Here is a 21,153-nt window from a genome sequence, read left to right as displayed (position 1 = left end):
AACTGCAAGGAAATGTCAATGTTACCAGCTCACTCCAGGGAGAAGGAAGGTTACAAAACTATGAAATGGAATGGGGGGGGCGGGGGGGATTAATGCATGAACGAATGGTGTTTATGCTGAAGGTAGGCACAGTACAGATGGAAAATCAAACCAGTCAATCACATGGAGACAATCTGGAGGAACAGGAGACTGTCTGAAGGGAACAAGAAGCATGGGAGACTACAGGCCAGAGGATGGGGAAGAAACTCCATGGTCAGAGAGGCAGTCCACTGTGGGAAGCTAGTGCTATCTTCCACGCAACTTCTAATATACTATACTGAAAATAGGATTCTGCAGTGGGACAAGGCTGAGGATAACAGGTTTAAGTTGTAGCTTAGCAATGATACCTACAGCTTCTCCTCTGGCCCTGCTAAGGATATAAATTTTGCACTGGAATCAATAGATAACTAATGGGAGAAAATTCATTTATGTTTTTTTAAATGTTCATTTATTGAAAGACTTTTCACTTAAGTCTCCCCTTTATGTTTCATCAACTGCTCTTGTTAAGTTCACTTTGGTCATACGAGTAGTTGGGGGTGTTCCGCCTCGAAGACCAGCCAGGAAAATCTGAGGCCTGGGTACGTTACTGGAGCTTTCACGTTTGGTCTGGGTGCCAGAATCCTTCATTGCATACACCTGGCTGCAATTGTCTCTTCTCATGTGACTGAGGTTAGTCTGCACTGAGTGAGTTAGCTTTTGGCGCAAGTTTGCCTACAAATAGAAAACAAAGAGATGACAGTAATTACAACTACACTCAGATTACGTTAAAAGAATTGTATACACTCTTCATGCTAAAGTACCAATAATTCAGAACCAACTTATTCTTGTGAGATGCAAGAGCAGTTCTATGTCAACAGTGAGTTAGTGAGGCAATTGTATTTCAGGAGCTTATTGTTGAATTAAGTCACATTGCCGGTGGTACTCCAATTTGTTTTGAGATTTACTCAGTCCATACCTTCTTCTCCCAGTACAAATGGGCAAAAGTGAAACGGACAGTTCCCATTCGTTTCAGTGAGGCTTGTGCTGAAGTTCCCAGCACAATGTTTTTAAATGTAAGTCTGAGACACTTTCGCAACGTTTTACACTTGCCATCTGAGAGGAAAGCAGATAAGTTTACATAAACTAAAACTAGTTTCAGACTAGCATGTTATATAGTTTTCTTCATACACCCTATTATCTTTAAGTAGATTGAGTGCAACTTATGCCATATTTATTTGTGAAGCATATATCTTGCCTTCCAGTACATTGATGGCCAGGATGGCTTACATAACTATTTTTTTCATCCAAACAAAACAAAGCCACCCTACAAAATATACTTAAAAAAACCACACACAGTAACATTAAAACAATTTAAGATCTAGAAGCCATTATTAAATTTTGCCAAAAGCTTTAATAGGACTGTTCTTACATGGTGTCTGAAGTCTATTAAAGTTAGCACCAAGTGTTTATATTGGGAACAGTCAAGGCACCACAACAGAAAAGGCTGTATCCATGATCCACTGGTGAGGGCCTTCCACAGGTAATAACCACTAAGCAGGTTTGACAGAGAAAAGGAGGTCCTTCAGACACTCTGGTCGTAGGCTGTTTGAGGTTTCAGAGGTCAAAGCCAGCACACTGGATTATGTCTGGAAACAAACTGGGAACTTGTGAAGATCTTCAGTGCTGGTAAGGAGTGTTTGGTATAGTGGACACATTAATAACCTTGCAGCTGCTTTCTGAACCAGTTGCAGTTTCTGTGTACTTTTAGCAAAGATACTTCAAGAAAGCAGAACTGAAATCTATAGTGCAAGATGATAATTGATATAATTAAGTCAACATTGGAGATAAATTATATTTACTATTCAGTGCTGATTTTTTAAATGTGATTTTTTCTAATTCTGTCTGATCTATACTGCCTTATTTTTATTTATTACATTTCTATACTGCTCAGCAACGAAAGTCACAACAATTAAAATCATAAAATGCAACATGATAAAATACTATATAAAAGTTTAAAAGTACAGTATAAAATAAAACCTAGCAAGATATTTAAAATACAGTAACAGATTTAAAACAAACTGAAAAACTAAATGCCTGAGAAAATAAAAAGGTCTTCACATGGTGCCGAAAAGAGCACAACTTAGGTGCCAGGTGAGCCTCTCTGAAAAGCTCATTCCACAACCGGGCTGCCACAACAGAAAAGGCCCTTTTCCTGGTAGCCACCCACCTCACTTGCTGTGGCGGGGGCTCTCAGAGAAGGACTGCTGAAGACGATCGTAGGGTCTGGGCAGGTATATATGGGGGGAGATGAACCTTCAGGTAGCCTGGTCCTAAGCCATTTAGAGCTCTGAATATTAATAACAGCACTTGAATCGGGCCTGGAAATGGACTGGCACCCAGTGCAAATGGAAAAGTACTGGCATAGTATGATCACGTTGGCCAGTCCCTGTTAACAAACTTGCTGCCCTATTTTGGACCAGCTGAAGTTTCTGGACCATTTTCAAGGACAGCCCCAAGTATAATGTATTGCAGTAATCCAAATGAGAGGTTACCACAGCATGGACAACTGTAGCTAGGCTATATCTGTCCAGATAAGGATGTCGTTGGTATACCAGCCTAAGCTGATAAAACATGCTCCGTACCACCAAGTCCACCTGTGCCTCTAGTGACAATGCTGAATCCAAGAACACCCCCAAAATACAAACAGATAATTATTAATTATTGTAGTTTGTCTGCACTAAACTCTCAGATAATGTTGACACAAACCAGTTTGATGGCTTTCCTTCTCAGTTCCCATTCATTCCACTCATAATCCTTCACAATAGTTGGTGGCAAAATATGGGTATCAGTCTGGGTACTGCTGTCACACTTTGTGATTGGTTTCAACACGTTCTTGTCTTTAGCTCTCATCTGGAAGAAGAACAAAAAGAAATGGGGAATTCCATTCCTACATTTTTGAAAGAATGGCAGACTAACTCAACTTGGATTTGAAAGAATATGCTTTCTGTGTACTGGTACATCCTACTTTGTTCTTAAGCATTGAGCATTACATAGAACCTGAAAGGAAGACTGTAGTCAACAGATCACTTAGCACACTTCCAGATAGGGCTGTTTGAGCACCTAGTATACTGAATCAATGTTCCCAACATCGTATAGGTGACTGTGGTACTGTGCCAATCTCCATGTTAATTGCAGCTAATCCACAATGCAGTAGAAACATCAACAAAGGCAACATGCTGGCAAACCAAGTAGTGTAGTATGGTATGGTATGGCATGGTATGGTATCTTTGAAATACTTTCTGTAGAACAAAGGTGGGGACCATGTGTCCCTCCACTTGTTGATGAACTTCAGCTGCCATCAGCCCTAGCTAGTATAGCGAATAGTGAGGGATGATGGGAGTTGCAGTCCAACAACATCTAGAAGGACATACATTCCCCATCCCTACTGTAAAAGGTACTTTCTGGGAGTGTCCTAAATCAATACAGGATGAATGTGGTGAGTACCTGAGAATAAGGGGCAAGGGATTCGAATTGCTGATGAAGCTCAAGCAGCTGAATAAGCTCTGCAGATTCCTTTGCTTTTTCTCCAATCATCTTAATATATTTATCTGGATTCTTGGCAAAACTATATGCAGCTTCCATGGAACTAAAAGCATAATATTTCTCCTTGTGTTGCAGAACTCCAAGAGAAGGATTTCCTAACAAATAAAAAGCACATAAAATAATTCTCTACGCAGATGTGCTTTTCTTATGACATTCCTGATGATTATACTGTTTTGCTTTTCAAATTAAGAATGTATGTACCAGTTTAACCTTTTTTTAAAAAAATGTTGTCAACTTTACATTATGTCTCTCCACTCCCATCAATTTCTATAAATGAAGAAAGAGACTAGGGTCCTTCAAACCCAATCCTCCATAATGTTGATCACAGCTGAAAAACAGCAAAGCTTTTTTTTTTTTTTTAAAGCGTGGCCAAATTCTAGTTTCTTTGTTGAATACACAAATACAAATGCATATTCTTATCTTGCAATCCTATACACAGTGCTACTGAATCAATAGGACTAACTTCCACATAACTGCCATGTGGGGGATTCCACACATAGACTGGAGGTTGCAACACCCCCATCCTCCCCAACAGGTCAGTTCTGAGCTGCCCAGAAAAAAGATTACACCCACAGAAGTGCTTGTATATTACCATGGAGCCATTTGTATCCTGGCCAATATAAATGGGATCATGACATGACAAACCTTTGTTGACTATTGTGGCATAAAAATGCAGTTCATAATATGCAACTGGCAAGGACACACAAACAATTTTCAGTGATACATCCAAAGCACGATCACAAATTGAAGCATACATGGAAATGTTTTTACTACAAATTGCTCGATTGGCAATAAGCCATAACTAATAAGTCCAGATGATAAGAACAGGGAAGGAAGTCAAAATTGACAGGATACCAGAAGTGATAGCTGAGGACTTCAACATTTGGTGAGCTGAGGAAGCTCCACCTACTAACTCTGACCTTGGCTTTGTTCACTAGCTCAGTACACATACACAGATGCTGCTCTTCTACTTTCTGTTCTACCAACAAACCCTTGTTCTACCACATCAACAAAAGCAAAAGATGAAAGGGTAAAGCCAGTCAGTGCCACAAAGTGATCCACTGAAGAGCACAATGGTGGTGGTTAGGCGAGCTACACTTGGAAAGCACCTTTTGTAACTGATGTACAATTTCCCCTCTTGATAAAGAATGCACACATTCAAAACACTCCTTGCTGCTCAGAATGAGGAGTACTTGGATAGGAGATGAACACGGCTATGAAGCATTAAGAATACTTGTAAAGCAAAAAAAAGATCTATAAGCGTACCTGGGAGGAGGAGACCATCTTTCACAGCAAAAGTGTAAGCACAAAACCCATGGTACTGAATTAGCAGTTGGCTAAAATTAATTGTGGATTCTGGAAAGAGCCATTCTTCTTTGCTAAAGTCAGTAGGATTTACTTTGCTGTCTGAAAGATAATATATCCCAAGGAAAAAGTGATACATCATAGTAAATACAGGATAGAAGTAATTCCATCTTAGAGTTATTCAAAATATCACTAAGATAATCTGGCCATACTCATTCTCATCTCTCTCTCTCTCTCTCTCTCTCTCACACACACACACACACACACACACACACACACTTACTTTCTGAAGTAAACTTAATACCTCTGAAAGTCATGGCACAAGTCCTATTGAGATACTGAGTAATCTACTACAGTGTGGAAAGTTGAGGACAGCTTTTGATATCCTGAACAGCTTCCAAATTAAGCTACAAAACAGTGCCATTTCTTTGTCAATGTTTTTATTATTTTTAACTTCCTCTAAAAAGCCCATAAATACAAAATACATTATTACTGTTCACGAAGTTAAAGTTCTAGCATTCACAAAGCCTTGATTTTATATGGTTAAGAACCTGAAGATAGCAGAAGCATTCCACAGATTTCATGGTGTACAATTACTATACAGTAATTCAAAAAATCATGATTTTTTAAAAGTACCAGCGCTTTCCTTTAGCCTTTCCTCATCAGTTTTCACAATAATGTCTTCAAGAAGAGACTCCATCACATCTTCTGGAAAGATGAGTGCATGGCTTCCCAAGAACTGCTGGAGATTGATAGTCAAGTTATTGAGGAAACTGAGCACCAGTATCTCATCTTGAAAACTGGTCCAAAGGTTAGAAAGTGCAATAAATATAGGCTAGAAAAAAAAAAACGAAGGTAGATATTAAAGTTGCATTTCCATTATGTCTGCAAAATAGTACTCCCCCCTTGTCAAAAGTACGTGTTTGCTATTTTTTATGTGTGCTGCACGTGGTGGGTAGATGAAATAGCAAGGAATCTAAAACGTGCTTTAAAACAAAAAATAATTTAAATAACAAGAGTGCAATCCTATGTATGTTTATACAGAAAAAAGTCCTAGAACTCCCAGCTGGGAGTTGTAGGACATTTTCCTGTCTAAACATGCATAGGATTGCACCCTTAAAGAATTTTGCAAGTAATATTTACACTCAAATCTAGAAGACATTTCCCCTACTTAACTCACATACTGAAGTCAGGAATGCTATTCTCTAGCACAGCACAGCATAGTATATGATAGCACTAAGATATATGTTCCATTAACCAGTGGAACTTTTTAAAAGGGTATTAGTTAAGCCCTAAAGGAAAAGGCAAACAGGCATCGTGTATTACCATATCTGGGGGAATTGTAAATGGCTGTTAAAGGGATATTAATAGTTGCTGCACAGGCAGGCACTACAGTGGAGGCAAAAGAAGGCAAAATAAGGTTCCTAAAAGAGAAGAGAAAAAAAGAGACAAAAACTACATGATAGAAGTGTACCTTGAAAGTACAACAATCTATTAATATCTGTTCCTTTAAATAAAGCGTACGGTAAGAAGATTTAGCTCCTGCCAAAATTTAAAAGTCAGATAATAACTGTGATCAACCATCTCATTTTATGTAAGGGACTCAGAAATGGTGAAGAATCAGATAACTCCAGTTAATTAAGTTTTGACCAATCAAAATAGATATAATTTAAAACTGGAATCCACTGCGCTGCTTAGGAACACACAAAGGGCTTCCGGTATCCAAGAAGAATTTAACCTTTTTTTCTTTCTTTGAATAGCTGACAGCAAGGACATATTACAAACCTGCATTTGAAACATCCCTCTGTTTCAAAAACAGTTCGCTGTGTAATACAGAAAAAACAAGAAGAAAACCCAAATCTAAAGCACCCTTGGACTAATAGGCTAGGTTCCATCTCTTTCTCCTATTAGACAGTGTAGAGAGGTCTGTGCTTTTTAGTGTCTATGAAAAGGTCAATGCAGAATATGTGCACAGGCACATACTGACCTTTTATAAATAAAATGTTATAGTTTAAGAACATCCTTGCAATTCAGAAACTTACATAAACCAGAGAAGTAGGCACAGCTGTCTTTGCCCGAACAATATTTTTTAGCTGTTCCATCTGTGCTTCAAACTGCTTGTCCATCATATCAACTTCTTGTGCACACGTGATCACATCAGACTGAAAAGACAGCATTCTCCAAGTAGTGATTGAAACATTATTATGGTAGGATCTACTATATTACTTAATACACACAAACAATCACTTTTTAGACTGGGCTGTTTCATTAGCAGTGAAATGTAATGCCATTTATGTAATGTCATGGAGCCTGCTTATTTAAGCATGCTTAATCAGAATTACATTCCACTGAACTGAGTGGGGCTTACCTAATGTGGATAGGACTGAAACCTTAGAATAGGGGTAACTGGGCTGATTGCTGTGATGTGTTAATTCAGTGGTCCTTGGGCAGCCACCAACACAATGGGCCTGTTCACACAATCACAGCAGGGGGAATAAGCCACAACAGCCCATGGGTTCTGGGTGGCTTATTAACTGCAGAAACAAACCACGCTAGCCAACTTCACATGACACTATGGCACTGAGGGTAATTATGCAACCGATCCACCCCTGGCATGCACAGGGGTGTGTGTGTGTGTGTGTGTGTGTATATATAAATAAGCCATCGTGGCTTTTCCTCCTCCATGATCATGCAAACCTGGTCAAGGGGAGAATGTTTTAATGAATTATTAAATTATTATTACTAGGAACATTATTGCAGCCAGCTGCCTATCCATTCTATCTCCTGTCACTGCCCCATTTTTATTGCTTTTACATACCATAAAAGAAGCCCCCAAATCCTCCACAGTCAGTTTTCTTGAAGGCAAACTTCAGATAAGTTTGCTTACATAGTCAGTCACATATGATAACTGACCAATAGTCACTGACTAGACTCTCAATAATCTGAATGTGTACAGCAACATTACCCTATGTATTGCAGATAATGTAAGAAAAAGAGTACAATTCCGACTAGAAGCTTGTACACTCCTATACCAACTAGAGGTTGGTGACCTATGTTGAATCTGGTGCCAACAGTTATTAATGTATCAAAAGCTTACAGGCACAATTGATGCATATGCATTCTACAGATTATGCAGTGCAGAACAGAATCTTACCAGAATAATACAGAGAAAAGCCTCATGTTGTCTCACGTTGTACAGTACTTCTTTTAACATTGTCAGTTTAAGTTCCACCTCAGCGTTTTGACTGTGGTGCATCATTTCAATCAAGGCTGTGTATTGGTGTGCCAGCTCCTTTGAAGCATGTAGCTCTATATCTATATGATGGCTGGCTGCTGGGATAGCTTCATTCAGAATAGCTGGTACTGTTGACATAGGGTTGGTTTGAAACACATGGAGGAGGTATGATAGTAATAACTAAGCATATCAACTTGCATTTCAGTAAACAGCCATGGTTATTTCCCCCACATATTTCAGGGACTAGGACTGAAACAGCTGCATGTAGCCTTCCATGTACACACCAGAGTTTTTGAGGGGTCGCTTTCTCCTCAAGCTCCTTGCATGCCTCAAAAGGTCTATCCTGAAGATCAGGAGACCCTCTGAAGCAGCATCCAATACAGGACAAAGGGCTGCAGATGGAGGGGGAAACCCAAAATCCCACAGCTCCTGTGCATGTGCAGAAGAGCACGAAGCACACACACAGGCCTCCTTGGATCCTGGATTAGGTCTATTCGCCATTTACAAGGGCTATGATTAGTCAACTTGCTAATAAATACAGAATTTAAATGCTGAGGATATTCAGTGACGACAGTTAACCTGTGGCTGAACAGCATAAATCGCTTATTGTTTGGGAAATCAACTCAACGGTACTGCTCATATCAAGCAATTCAGATGGACTCCTTACAGAATTGGGATCAGCACAGACTATTTTTTAACATGTTTGAAAGTGGCTTAAATGTGTAATACCCTTAAGATTACTGCCTACAGTATTAGCTGCATATATACCTACACTCATCAATGCCTTCTCCTCCTTTCCCGCAGTCCTTGTTGAATAACCGAATTCCTGTAACAATCATAGTGAGTTCTTTCAACTGCCGCTCTTTCTCCTTCTTACCGAGAGAGAGGAAAGCAGCAAGTTCTGTTTGAGGAAACACACTCTGCAGGGCAGCTGGAAAACATTAAAGGGATGTGTAAAAAAAGCCATTTGGACAACAACCATGACATCAGTAAAACTACCCAAAGGCTGAATACTGGAAGCTCTTTAGGGAAGAGACCACAATTTATTTGCTCTGTACTATGTCTAGTATAGTGAGATACTTATCCATATCTGTGGCCCTGCCCTACTATATTGGAGATAATGGCTTGGATTCTAACAACTATGAATGAACAGGGTGTGCAGAACAGGGCTTTTCTACTTCCTCCTTCCTACTATAGCCCCCTGTCGTCATTCCCAACATAGTAAGAGCTCTCAAATATTAAACTTAATTACAGTTGAAGACATTAATTCATAAACTCTTGACACAAAATGATTCTGGCTCACATGTTCTGTTCTGTTCTCAGCCTGGTTTTGTTATTTGCAGTAGTATTTGTATATGTTTGTGTTTTGAGCTTTTTGTCTGATAGTTGATTATTTTTGTACTTCAGATTGTTTTTAGACCTGTAGTGAGCTGCCTTGAGTGCCTCATATTGAGGCAGAATGGCACGACAGAAACAATTTTAAATTTAAAAAATGCCCCTCAAGTAGCCACCAGTTGCTGATCAATCCACATTCTGAGGACTGCCATATTAGGTTGGATGTTAGCAAAACCCATCATTGCATATTTGAAAGGGTTACTAACCAGTTGCCTCTCTAATGACCTTGATGTCTGTAGGGGATCCAAGGCCAGAGCGCAGCAGCACATAGCTGACAATCTTTCGATAAACACTTTCCAATTCTTCTCGTGTTCGAGCACGGTTATCTGTAATTTCTCGGCTCACAGGACCAAGCCTGGACTCCAGAACACAATGCTGTTCGTTAATTAACTCGACTAAGAGGAAACACAGAGAATCATATGGAACCTAGTTACATCTCTTGTATAACCTGTATGCTGCACCTAGAACTCTAAATTTCAGTGGAGCAAAGCAGAGCAGATCTCACTGGGCTGAGAGTTCTGCAGTTACGTTAGTTGTAATCCAAGGGTGCTTCAAGATGAAGCTTTTATAGTGCCATCATCCTGCCTTATTCGCACAATTTTACGGGGTTCGGACAACAGTGTCTTCCACTCTTACCTCCCCCATGTTTTCCCACCATTTATTCTGTCTTTTTTCTTACTGCAGAAAATCTATTAATGGGAAAAAGACAGAATTGCTGCACAATGCCTTCTGATCACTAGTGCTAGGAACCTTCTGTCTGGAAGCACCCCAAGGTATAGAAAAGCCAAAACACTTAAATGTACGTCAACAGGCTTTTAACATAGCTAATTAAAATGGCCACATCTTACATGCTTACACCCTCCCATCCTCTCATCCCGATACACTAGGGCTGCAGACCTGGTGAACACAGCAGGACTTGCAGCTGAATAAAAATACATAGGATTGTGCTGTAGAACTGGTAATTGCACAAGCTCAGCTATATTATATTACAGCAATAAAATGTATCTGGCATATTTGGTGCAGGATGTAACAACGTTTTTTTGAGACACCTATCCAGGATTTCAAAAGAATGGGAAACCATTAGCTCCTCTAATGGTTGGCAAATTTTGAAGAATTTGTTTTGCAGTTTAAAACCTCCTTGGTGTGGCTTGCTACTCTTCCATGTTCATAAATTGATATTATTTGGTTTTACTGTTCCATGTCAGTAGTACAATAAAGCATTCACCTATAGCAAGAATAGGTGTGTAGTGGCTACAGTCATATGCATATTTGCTAGGCAAGACTTATTGAACACAGTGATATTTACTTTTGCGTAAACATGCATAGAATTGCGCTGTCAGTGTATCATATTCACATTAAATAATTCCACAGTTTGCTTACCTCGGTTTGTATAGTTCATATCAAAATAAACTTGCATCTTAATAGTGTCCAAGGATGGATTTCTAGTGTCAAGAAGTCTGTTAATGCAAAGCTAAAAAGAGAAACTGTTGAAGTAAGTAAGTTTTTTCAAGCCACTTAGCAAATTATCAAAACATCATCATTGGGCACACAGCAATACTATTAATTGCCCTGCCCAAAAGTTTATATATGGAATATCAGCTTAATAGACTTTGAAAATGAGGCTCCTTTTGCTTAAAAATAATTTTAGAAAACTGATCAAGCAGCTTAAGAGTGCCATTTCAAAAATGATATATTGCTTAGGATAGATAGGTTAGGACTGGATTACTTGATATTGCCCCAATCCATGGAGTCCAAGTGGCCATGTGAACTCTGATGTGCACAAGAAGCTCCTCATCTGGAAGAGATTATTTACTCCTTTCAGGGGAGGAGGAAGCTCCACGCACTCAAAAGGCGCGCATATATAAAAATATATATATGACTGCAGAGTCACTTTTTTTCTTTTTTTTTTAGTGAAGATCAAGCTCACTCACAATGACGTTTTCTGTATATAATGGACCACAAAAGAATTAAGAGTTGCGCAAATGACAAGTCCTCCTAAACTGAATGACATAACAAGCCTTCTTGGGGATAGGAAGTAGGTACAACTTGGTTTCGGTGTATGCTCATGGTTTTGGAGCTTGGGCCCTTTGTCTCAATTTCCTGTACCCTGTGGCCTGCCCTCAGTCTTGCACCAATAATCCCTTTCATAGGTAAGTATGTAGAGCAGCCTTCCCCAACCTATGGCCCTCCAGATGTTTTGGACTACAATTCCCAGAATTCCTGACCATTGGCCATGCTGGCTGAGGCTGATAGGAGTTGAAGTTCAAAGCATTTAGAGGGCACCAGGCTGGGGAAGGCTGATGTAGAGAATCTCATGTACAGCTGCATGCAGCCTCCTGCTGCTGCATGTAAGGATCTGTTGAATGGAGTACTAACCATACGAGTTAATAGAACACAACATCTCTGACAGCCTCCTAAAATCACACAGGGGAAGCTTTCTTTAACAAAGTAGTAGTTCTTCTTGCACTTTCTCCTTCCTAAATCTGATTGGAACGATAAGTCAAATCTCATGTGAGTCAGTGAGGTCCTTTGCCCAGGGGCATTCAACCCATCTAGGACTTGGCTGATGGGAAGGAATACTCCATCTGCTGCAGGATCCTATCCCTCCCTAGAATTTCATGCCTCTATTCTTCAGGTGTCCCACACATCCCAAAGGGTCCTGCCCCACAGTTCGAAAACCAATGATATATCCAGTTGTCTTTGGAAGCCAATTTATGGCAAGTATATTTTAAAATTCTAAATACTATGGCTGGAAGCATTAAATACCATCCATTTACCTGATGTTAATGGAAGGTTTTATTTTAAATTTGTCTTCACACAGCGGAGGTACAAAATTAAGTTCCAACTGCGCACAAACAGGTTTTGAGAAGCCACTAGGGGCGATTCCAAAGCATAGTGGAAAAAATGGAGGTTAATCAACAGTTATCATTGGGTGATATATATGGCCTTAGAGAGTTTGTGCTCCAAGTGATTTGTGGTGGTATGAATTTGAAATATATAATTTTAAATTAATTTTAATTAGAGCCACTGTGGTGTAGTGGTAAGAGTGTTGGACTGGGACTCGGGAGATCCAGGTTCTAGTCTCTGCTCACCCATTCAATGGGTGACTTTGGGCCAGTCACTGATTCTCAGCCTAACCTACCTCACAGGTTTGTTGTGAAGATAAAATGGAGAGGAAGAGGACCATGTAAGCTGCCTTGGGTTCCTTGTAAGAGGAAAATAGGTGGGATATAAATGTAATAAAAAATAAAAAATAAATCATAATTTGATGAAAGCGATATATGAACAATAATATTGTTGCTGCAATCCTGGGTACAGTCCGGCTGCTTAAATCCCACTGACTGCAATGGGATTTAAACAATCTTAAGTGTGGACAGGACTGCAGCCTTTGAGCACAATGCCATGGGAAGGTCCTCTGCACAAGCCTCATTAAAGTGAATGAATGCTGGGTAAGTGCACTACTGGGAGCTGTAAATTAAAAGCAGCCAAACGATAATTAAATGCAGATTAAAATGTAGATTTTCATTTGGACTTCAAACAAAGTCCTTCTGGATGATCAGCAGTAGTAAACAAAGAATCAATATACATCTCTTGAGTCAGGAAATATATTTACATTATTTTTCCTAAACATAAATGATCTCTGCAGTAACAGAAATGTAGATCATTTGATACCTTCAGGGCATTTGCTGTACTTATTTAAATTGCATTAACCAATTCAAAGCATGTCAGATGCTTAAGAGACTGCTTTGATTTGTTGAGAATATGTTAATTGAAACAGGTATAAAAGTTGTAAAAAAAAAAAAAGTACAGAATCCTTTAGAACATGTTCCAAACAATGTAATTACCGTAATAAGTTTTTGCACATCAGCTTTCGTAAGGGTTCTATCCACGTTAAATCCATTCCTTGGATCTAATACAACAGCTTTCACCTACAAGTTGACAAAAGAGGTTTCCGGATGAATCTGTATCATTTGCCCTTAAATAAATCTTACTCTGGTATAACTGTAACTGTATACCTGACATTATGCAAATGTCTCTTCCCAATTTAAATGAAAAGGAATGAAGACTAACTCCCTGATCCTAACAAATATACTTACTTGGATATTTCATTTAAATCAATGGAATTTAACACCCCTGTACAAGTTTTAAGAGTGTAAGCTCCTGAAGGGTTTAATTAGGGATGGATTCACCACTACACTAAATAAGCTATAGCGCAAAACCACAAAAGTGGGGCCACTATGGTGGCATTGTATGGAAGCAACTCAGTACGTTGTTTTATTCTGTTCTCACTTCTAGGTTCTTCTTAAATCCCCTGTTGCTTGGAAAACTGGCTGTTATCTTTTCTCCAGAGCACAAAAATACCGTCCATATTTCCAGTATATGGAGAGGGGGATTGAAATGTCATTACCTCCCCAGCATGGGAAACAAAATACTGGTGAACTGTGGGACTTTTCAAATATTATGACAAAGAGAAGGAGTCTGCACCTGTCTGTGAGTAGGAGAAAGGCACAGAGCATAATCCCAAACTGTTTATTGTTGTTGTTCAGTCGTTAAGTCGTGTCCGACTCTTCGTGACCCCATGGACCGTAGCACGCCAGGCCTTCCTGTCCTCCGCTTTCTCCCGGAGTGTGCTCAAGTTCATATTCATTGCATCGGTGATGCTATCTAGCCATCTCATCCTCTGCCGTCCCCTTCTCCTTTTGCCTTCAATCTTTCCCAGCATCAGGGTCTTTTCCAGGGAGTTTTCTCTTTGCATTTGGTGGCCGTAATATTTGAGCTTCAGCTTCAGTATCTGTCCTTCCAATGAGCACTCAGGGTTGATTTCCTTTAGGATGGACTGATTGGACCTCCTTGCAGTCCAGGGGACTCGTAAGACTCTTCTGCAGCACCACAGTTCGAAAGCATCAATTCTTCGGCGCTCAGCCTTCCTTATAGTCCAGCTCTCACAGCCATACATTACTACTGGGAAAACCATAGCTTTGATTATGCGGACCTTTGTCGGCAAGATGATGTCTCTGCTTCTTACTGTGCTGTCTAGGTTTGCCATAGCTTTTCTCCCAAGGAGCAAGCGTCTTTTAATTTCATGGCTACAGTCACCGTCTGCGGTGATCTTGGAGCCCAAGAAAATAAAATCTGTCACTGCTTCCATTTCTTCCCCTTCTATATGCAATATAGTTCAGCATTGGGACCTAGGTCTATTAAAGTAGCCCTGGATCCATATATATTGTGCCCATACAGTTTTATCCAGATCTTCTCTGACATCCAAAATGTCAGTTATAGGAAAGGTTCCTTCATCACTTCTCAGTCAACCATAGTTTCTCCTTCCCACAACTGGCAGTGAGAATGGTTTGGAGAACTCATGATACTAGTTTTACAGACCAGAATAGTACCTACCCACTAAGAAAGGAAGAAACTGCAGCTTACCAATAGTGAATGCACCGAATCCCATAGTTACCTGGTGCAGCAACCACCCCGCCAAAGAGGCCCAGAATGGTTACTGTGCTGCTGCACATGTGAAGACTGTATTCAGCATCACAGCTGCCCACAGCCAGCTGCTTCGGCAGGCACATATGCATAAGGGGCAGTATTCAAAGCTGCCCTTGTGCCAGCGGGAATTGCCACTAGTGCAAACAGAAGCTAGCACTTCCTAGAGCAGCTGGAAAGTAGCTAAAACAAACATTTCTAGAATGGAACAAGTCAGTGAAGCTTACAGAAGGGAGCTCTGTGGACCAGTAGTTCTGGCTCGTTTCTAGAGTTGTTCTAGGAAGTGCTAGCTTCCCATTGCACTAGTGGCCATTCCCACGCATGCAACGTAATGTTCAGTGACAGATTACCAGCTTTGGATACTGCCCAAGATATTCGTTGCCCTTCCTATCATGGGAACTCCCGTGAGCTGAAGTAGACATACAATTTACAAAACAATACTGCACTGTAGCCATCTTCTCATGATTAACCGTCAAGTGGGGCCTCACAATAAAATATTGTGGTGTATCCCTGAGATGCAAGTGGCTGACAGGGCTGAAACCAAACGTTAACATCAAAAACAGGAGTCCCTGCTCTTACTTAATGTGCTGATCTGTTTGGTTGTTCTTTTTTCTTTTAGTTTTTGAACATTTAAAAGCACAACCAGTCTCCATGGAAGTCAATGAAGCACGAGGCTTCCGCATGTAACTGGGTGCTCATTTGGCCTAGGAAGGCAATTTAAGCAGAATGATCTTTGCTGCACTCTGGAGGGGGATTTTGCCCTGAGAATCCAAACCAGCTTCAGCTCTACCTGTGACCTGTGATATGAACAGTGGAATACATTGCAGAGCTATAGTAACCCACTCTTCTCTCAGCACAGCCCCCACCCCCATAGAGGTATAACAAACTACACTGCAAGACTGTTGTATACTACTTTCACAGCCCAACCTGCAACACGGGGATAAAAGCAATAGATAACACTGCAGGGTTGTTGTGATCTACTCTCTCAGCTTCAGCCCAACCCACCACAGGGTTGCTGTAAACCACTCAGAGCCTGAGCTGCAATATTCCACATGCACTACATTGCAGGGTTGTCATAGGCCACTCTCTTCCAGACACAGGCCCTATCAAACTGCAACACTGAAACAAACTGCATTTGCTTTGGAATTTAGATTAGCAGAATTTTTTTTAAGTTTCATACTAAATAACAACAGAGCTAGTAAGAGTGGGAATTCTTTGCTGCTAGCTTTTGGGGATTTTTCTGTGGGCTGCCATTCCTATCGTGCAGAATTTATCTGTTCTGCAGTCAGACCCAGGAGTAGTGTCTAAGAGTCTGTCACTGGACCTTCTCCTACTGGACAAGCTTTCCACCCACCTGGAGTACACAATCAGCTATCAGTTGACCAAGTAACCATTTCTAGCAAGTATTCACTCTACTGGGGCAGCTGCTCCTGGATTTGATTTGTAAGCATGCTAGATTGCCTCTGCCACACTCACCTACCCCAATCCATAATTAACCTCCATCCATGAGGGAAACACTTTTGTAGGGCCACTGGGGCTGCTTTTCCTGGGTTTTGCAAACATGTTACATTGTTGCCTATCCTAACCCTATCCTTTCCCACCCCAAGGAAATATAGCAAGATACTGTGGTTTATGTGCCCATTCCTCTCTTGCTTGTTAATTTTTAAAACTGTCTTTGGATGACTGCAACAATTTCATCAATACACACATACCTTTTCCGTCTTTTTCTTAGGTGATTTTTGTGTGTGACTTTGCTAGTTAGACAAACACAATCAGCACTACCAAACCAGACAGCCACTGAAATTAAGACTTCAGAAAGCGCAAGTTCTGCCCAGGGCCAGCCCAAGACATTTCACTGACTGAAGCGGAATCCAAATGGTGCCTCCTCCCTTGTAGCAAAAAGTCTTCCTGCACCATTCAACACCAATTCCTGCCTTCAACGTACCCCTGCTTTCCAGTGCCAACTGATACAGATTGCTTCACCATGCTACATGACAGGGTTGGCCCTGATTCTGCTAGTTTCATTCAAGTATGTACAGTGTACTGCTGTGTCTGACTTACAGCCACATCCCAAATATGTATATTTCTTTGCTCCATACCCATCCCGTCCAATGTGCATGAACTGGCTGAGTTGCTTCATGAATAGCGTGTTGCTGCTATAACTCATTATCTCTCCAAAATGAGCCTGCATCTTTGAAAAAAAAAAAAAGTAAAAATGCATGCCTTTACTGCTATCCACCCATCACTAATTTACCTTAGCCCAGCCTTCCCCAACTTGGTGCCCTCCTGATGTTTTAAACTACAACTCCTATCGTTCCTGACCATTGGCCATGCTGACTGGGGCTAATGGGAGCTGAAGTCAAAAACATTTGGAGGACACCAGGTTGGGGAAGGCTGCCTTAGACTACACACTGTCAGTCTGATCCTTTATGTCTCTTGCATGAACATTATTCTTTTAATGCCACAGGAGTGACATTAACATGGTGAAAAGAGCATTTAAACAGAGGACACTAGTAAAATCTCTATTTTGCTCTTACCATGAATGCCACCAGAGTTTCCGATACAGTTTGTCCCTTCACGGCACATTCTTGTCCTATTTCACGGATGATGTTCTTTATGACATTTTCAGCTTGAGAGTGAGCCATTCTGTACCATCAAGAGATGAAGGATGGACATTTGTTAGAATACATTGCCATTTTTTCCCACAGTAGCTTTTACTGACAGTGCTGTGATTGCTTATTCAGTCATCAGCCTTTCAAGCTTTCAAAAACAATATAGCCAAGAGGCAGAGGAGATTTACGGTTGTTAGGAAAGCTGATGATAAAAGATAACTGAAATAGTTTTTGTTTGATATGTGAAATATATCAAGTGAACAAGTCTATGGGGGCTTCCAGATGAGGCTTTTACTGTGCAATTGCCCTGCCTTAATGTGGAATTTTACAGCAGATCCAGACATTATCATCTTCCATTTGTAACTCTTGTGTGTGTTCCCATCACTACTTCTGTCTTTTTTATCACAAGAAATCTGTTAAGGTAGGAAAGATGGAATAACCACACAATGTCTTTTGACTGGTAGCGCTTAGGAGCAGTCTGTCTGGAAGCATAGCCAGGTTAACCACAGGACGAAGGGGGCTGTAGGCCCCAGTCCAACGTCTGGGAAATCCAGAATTTTAGTGTTGCTATGATTGGGCAGTAGGATATTCAGCCCCAAACAATAGGTAGCAAGAATGACAGGAATTCATGTTCTTTTTATCTCAGGTCTTATTTCATGCAAAAAAGGTGTAGTTTTTGCTTAGTTTGTAACCATTAAAAAAACTCATGCCAATGTAAATAAAGTCTGCCATTATACCCTTATTGTGTGGGGTGGGTGGGGAGGAGGGCACTGTGGCTGATTACAGGTTACGTCAGCACTGCAAAGTAGTCCATGGTGGTTATACCCATATTACTGGGAGGGAGAGTTCTCTATGACAGCACTGCTGTGTTGTTCAGAGTTGTTATCTTGTCTGATAGTGGGTTGGGTATTTTTAGGAAAATGCAGTCAGGGGGTGAGTGGCTATGAAGTATTTAATGAAAGGAAGGATACTTGCCTTAATTCATGAACTATTTCTGCATTTAATTTCCTTCAGAACTCACTGTTTACATTTCCTCACCACCACATGTACTGTATAAAAAACTAAAAATCCCCATAACGCTCCATGTATCCGATGAAGTGAGATATAGTCCACAAAAGCCAATGAAAAAATAAATTTGTTAGTCTTTAAGGTGCCACAAGATATTTTTGTTTTTGCTTTTGCTTTTAATAAAATGTCTTTTGAGTTGATGTTCACGCAGAAGATGGGAGCATACGGGGGGGGCATATGAGAACGTTGAGGATGTTTTTCAAAGTCTGAATGTTTTTATGACTTATAAGAGTTTGTCAGTCTTCAGGCTCCCTTCCCCAAAGTCTCAATAAGATTTCCAAACTGGGATACTGGATGCATCTTGTTTCTGCTGCATATGTATGTAAATGAGTGCACACAGTAATGCAATGCACAGGTGAGTATTTTATATGCTAGGGAGGCTTATTGCGAACATAGTGTAACAATTATGTTTGTCTAGTATAGATTCAATTATTTTATTTTATTATATTTATGTTTTGCCCTTCCCCCAAGGACTAGGGATCTTCCCATTTTTACCATCACAACAATCCTGTGAGGTAGGTTTGGTAGTGACTGGCCAAGATCATCCAGTGAGAAATCGGAAGCATTTGCTCGTCCTCCTCAGGCAGAAAAATGTCTGCGTATGTGTGTATCCTGTTTGGCTGTCGTGTCTGAATGAGTCAGTGAGTCAGTCTATGTCTCTTTCTTGAGTGTGAGTGCATGTGTATGTGTGTGTGAGTGTGTGTGTCAGAGAGAGAGAGAGAGAGAGAGCGCTTTGATGTGTGTTTATGTTTTCTATGTCTGTCTACTGTATGCTGTAAAGGGGGAAGTTTTGTGCAGCTATGCTGTCTTTCCCTCCTTTATGAATTTGCTGGGTGCTACCAGTTGAAATTTTTATCACACCATTGCCCTGCCTCATTTACAGAATTTTACAGGGGGCCCAAACAATGTCTTCAACTCATAATCCTCCTGTGTTTTCCCACCTCTCCTTTCCATCTTTTGTTCTTACCACAGAAAATCCATTAAGGAGAAAAAGACAGAATAGGTAGCTACACAATGTCTTCCAACTGGGAATCTTAAGAACCTGAAGTCTAAAACTGGGGTGGGCAACTTGTGTCCCTCCAGGTATTTGGGCCTACAACTCCCATCAGCCCTAGCCAGTGTAGCCAATGATGAGGGATGATGGGCATTGTAGGCCCAAACGTCTGGAGAGCCACAAGTTGTGCACCCCTGGTCTAGGAGCAGCCTTTCTGGTAAGAAAAAGGGTGGAAAACACAGTGGGAAAACACAAGAGGGTTACAAACGGAAGACCATGTCATCTGGACCCCTGTAAGATTCCATGAAGGAGGAAGGGTGTCTGGAAGTACCCTGAGTATCACGGAAAGAAGTGTGGCATCCAAACCCAATACCGAAAACGGGTCAAGTCCTTCTCTGGCAGGGTGCCTTTAACTTTACAGCTGCCTGACATGCAGAAATTCGGCTGGTGTTGAATTCCCCAGTGCAGAAGTGCAGCCATGGGGAAACATCACCTGTTCAGCTTCAGCCTGCTACATAACTGGTAAAGGTGGCAACCCTCTTGAGGACTCGACTGGGGCGTTAAACACACACACACACTACTGTCACCTGCCGCCACTCACCTGGCGCCAGCAACCCTTTATTTGTCCCTTGGTCGCCCTTCCCGTCCAGCTCCGTCAGAACAAGCCTCCCAGACGGACGGGCAGCGTCTTCTCTCTCCCACGTGATAAAGCTCACCGGGCCGCCTTCAGCCCCGCCCGCGGCCCCTCTCTCCCTTCAGCAGCAGTTTCTGGCCCCCGGCTGCCCCTTTTCCCTGAATGGAAAGAAGCGCTTTCCTCGTTCTTTGCAGGGCAGCTGCGTTTCCGTGGAGACCGTAGGCGCCTCTCCCACGAGCTGTTAGGTAAGCGAGAGGCGGGCGGCGCGGAAGGGCCCGAGTGGGCGTGGCCTCGCGCCAGCGCGTTGCAAACGCGCATTGGTTGTCGGAAGGGACGGACGCGTGTTCGCCGAGATGGTCCTTCGTTCTGTCCTGTTACCAGCCCTCCCGCACGTCGGGTATTAATTAACCCCTTTCCCGACCTCTGAGCACCTTTTACCTCGCCGTAAAGATTATTGTTATTACTGGTAATTGTTATTTTTTATGGGACGGAACGGCCCCTTTATTAAAAAAAAAACCACACAAAACCATGCCAAACACTATGGCATGCGTTAGAGACACGTGAGAACAATATTTTAGGGCAGAAACGCTTGAAAAATTATTAACCCCTCAAAGCCCAGAACCAGTGAGGAACAGAACGGAATGGCCCGGAAAAGCACTTGGGTCAAATCAACTAAATTCACCAGTCACGCATCACTGTATGGGAGAGATGGAATGGGCCACAAAACCTCTGCAGAAACCACGTTCTAATATCCAGGCCAGGCAATACTCGACATGCTCGAAAATCAGCCCAGAACTGAAACTTT

The 21,153-nt window shown here is 41.3% G+C and overlaps 1 protein-coding gene across 1 annotated transcript; it reads right to left on the bottom strand.

Moving 5' to 3' along the window:
• Nucleotides 1–458: 458 nt before the first annotated feature.
• CFAP206 (cilia and flagella associated protein 206) lies at nt 459–20,721 on the bottom strand. The gene is made up of 13 exons (XM_084827064.1): nt 20,316–20,721; nt 17,578–17,686; nt 13,402–13,485; nt 10,937–11,027; nt 9,763–9,951; nt 8,934–9,092; nt 8,081–8,289; nt 6,969–7,088; nt 5,563–5,761; nt 4,888–5,028; nt 3,523–3,716; nt 2,785–2,928; nt 459–750 (listed from the first exon to the last, which is right to left on the bottom strand). The coding sequence occupies exons 2-13, from the start codon at nt 17,683–17,685 to the stop codon at nt 520–522; spliced, it is 1,869 nt and encodes a 622-aa protein (XP_084683190.1). The 5' UTR covers nt 17,686; nt 20,316–20,721; the 3' UTR covers nt 459–519.
• Between the last annotated feature and the right edge of the window lie 432 nt (nt 20,722–21,153).

This window comes from Heloderma suspectum, chromosome 1 (genome assembly GCF_057233095.1).
Source record: "Heloderma suspectum isolate Gila_16-S chromosome 1, 16-S_ref, whole genome shotgun sequence".
Taxonomy (NCBI): Eukaryota; Metazoa; Chordata; class Lepidosauria; order Squamata; family Helodermatidae; genus Heloderma; species Heloderma suspectum.
Note: the sequence above shows the minus strand (reverse complement) of the source record. Positions and strands in the feature narration are given on the sequence as shown.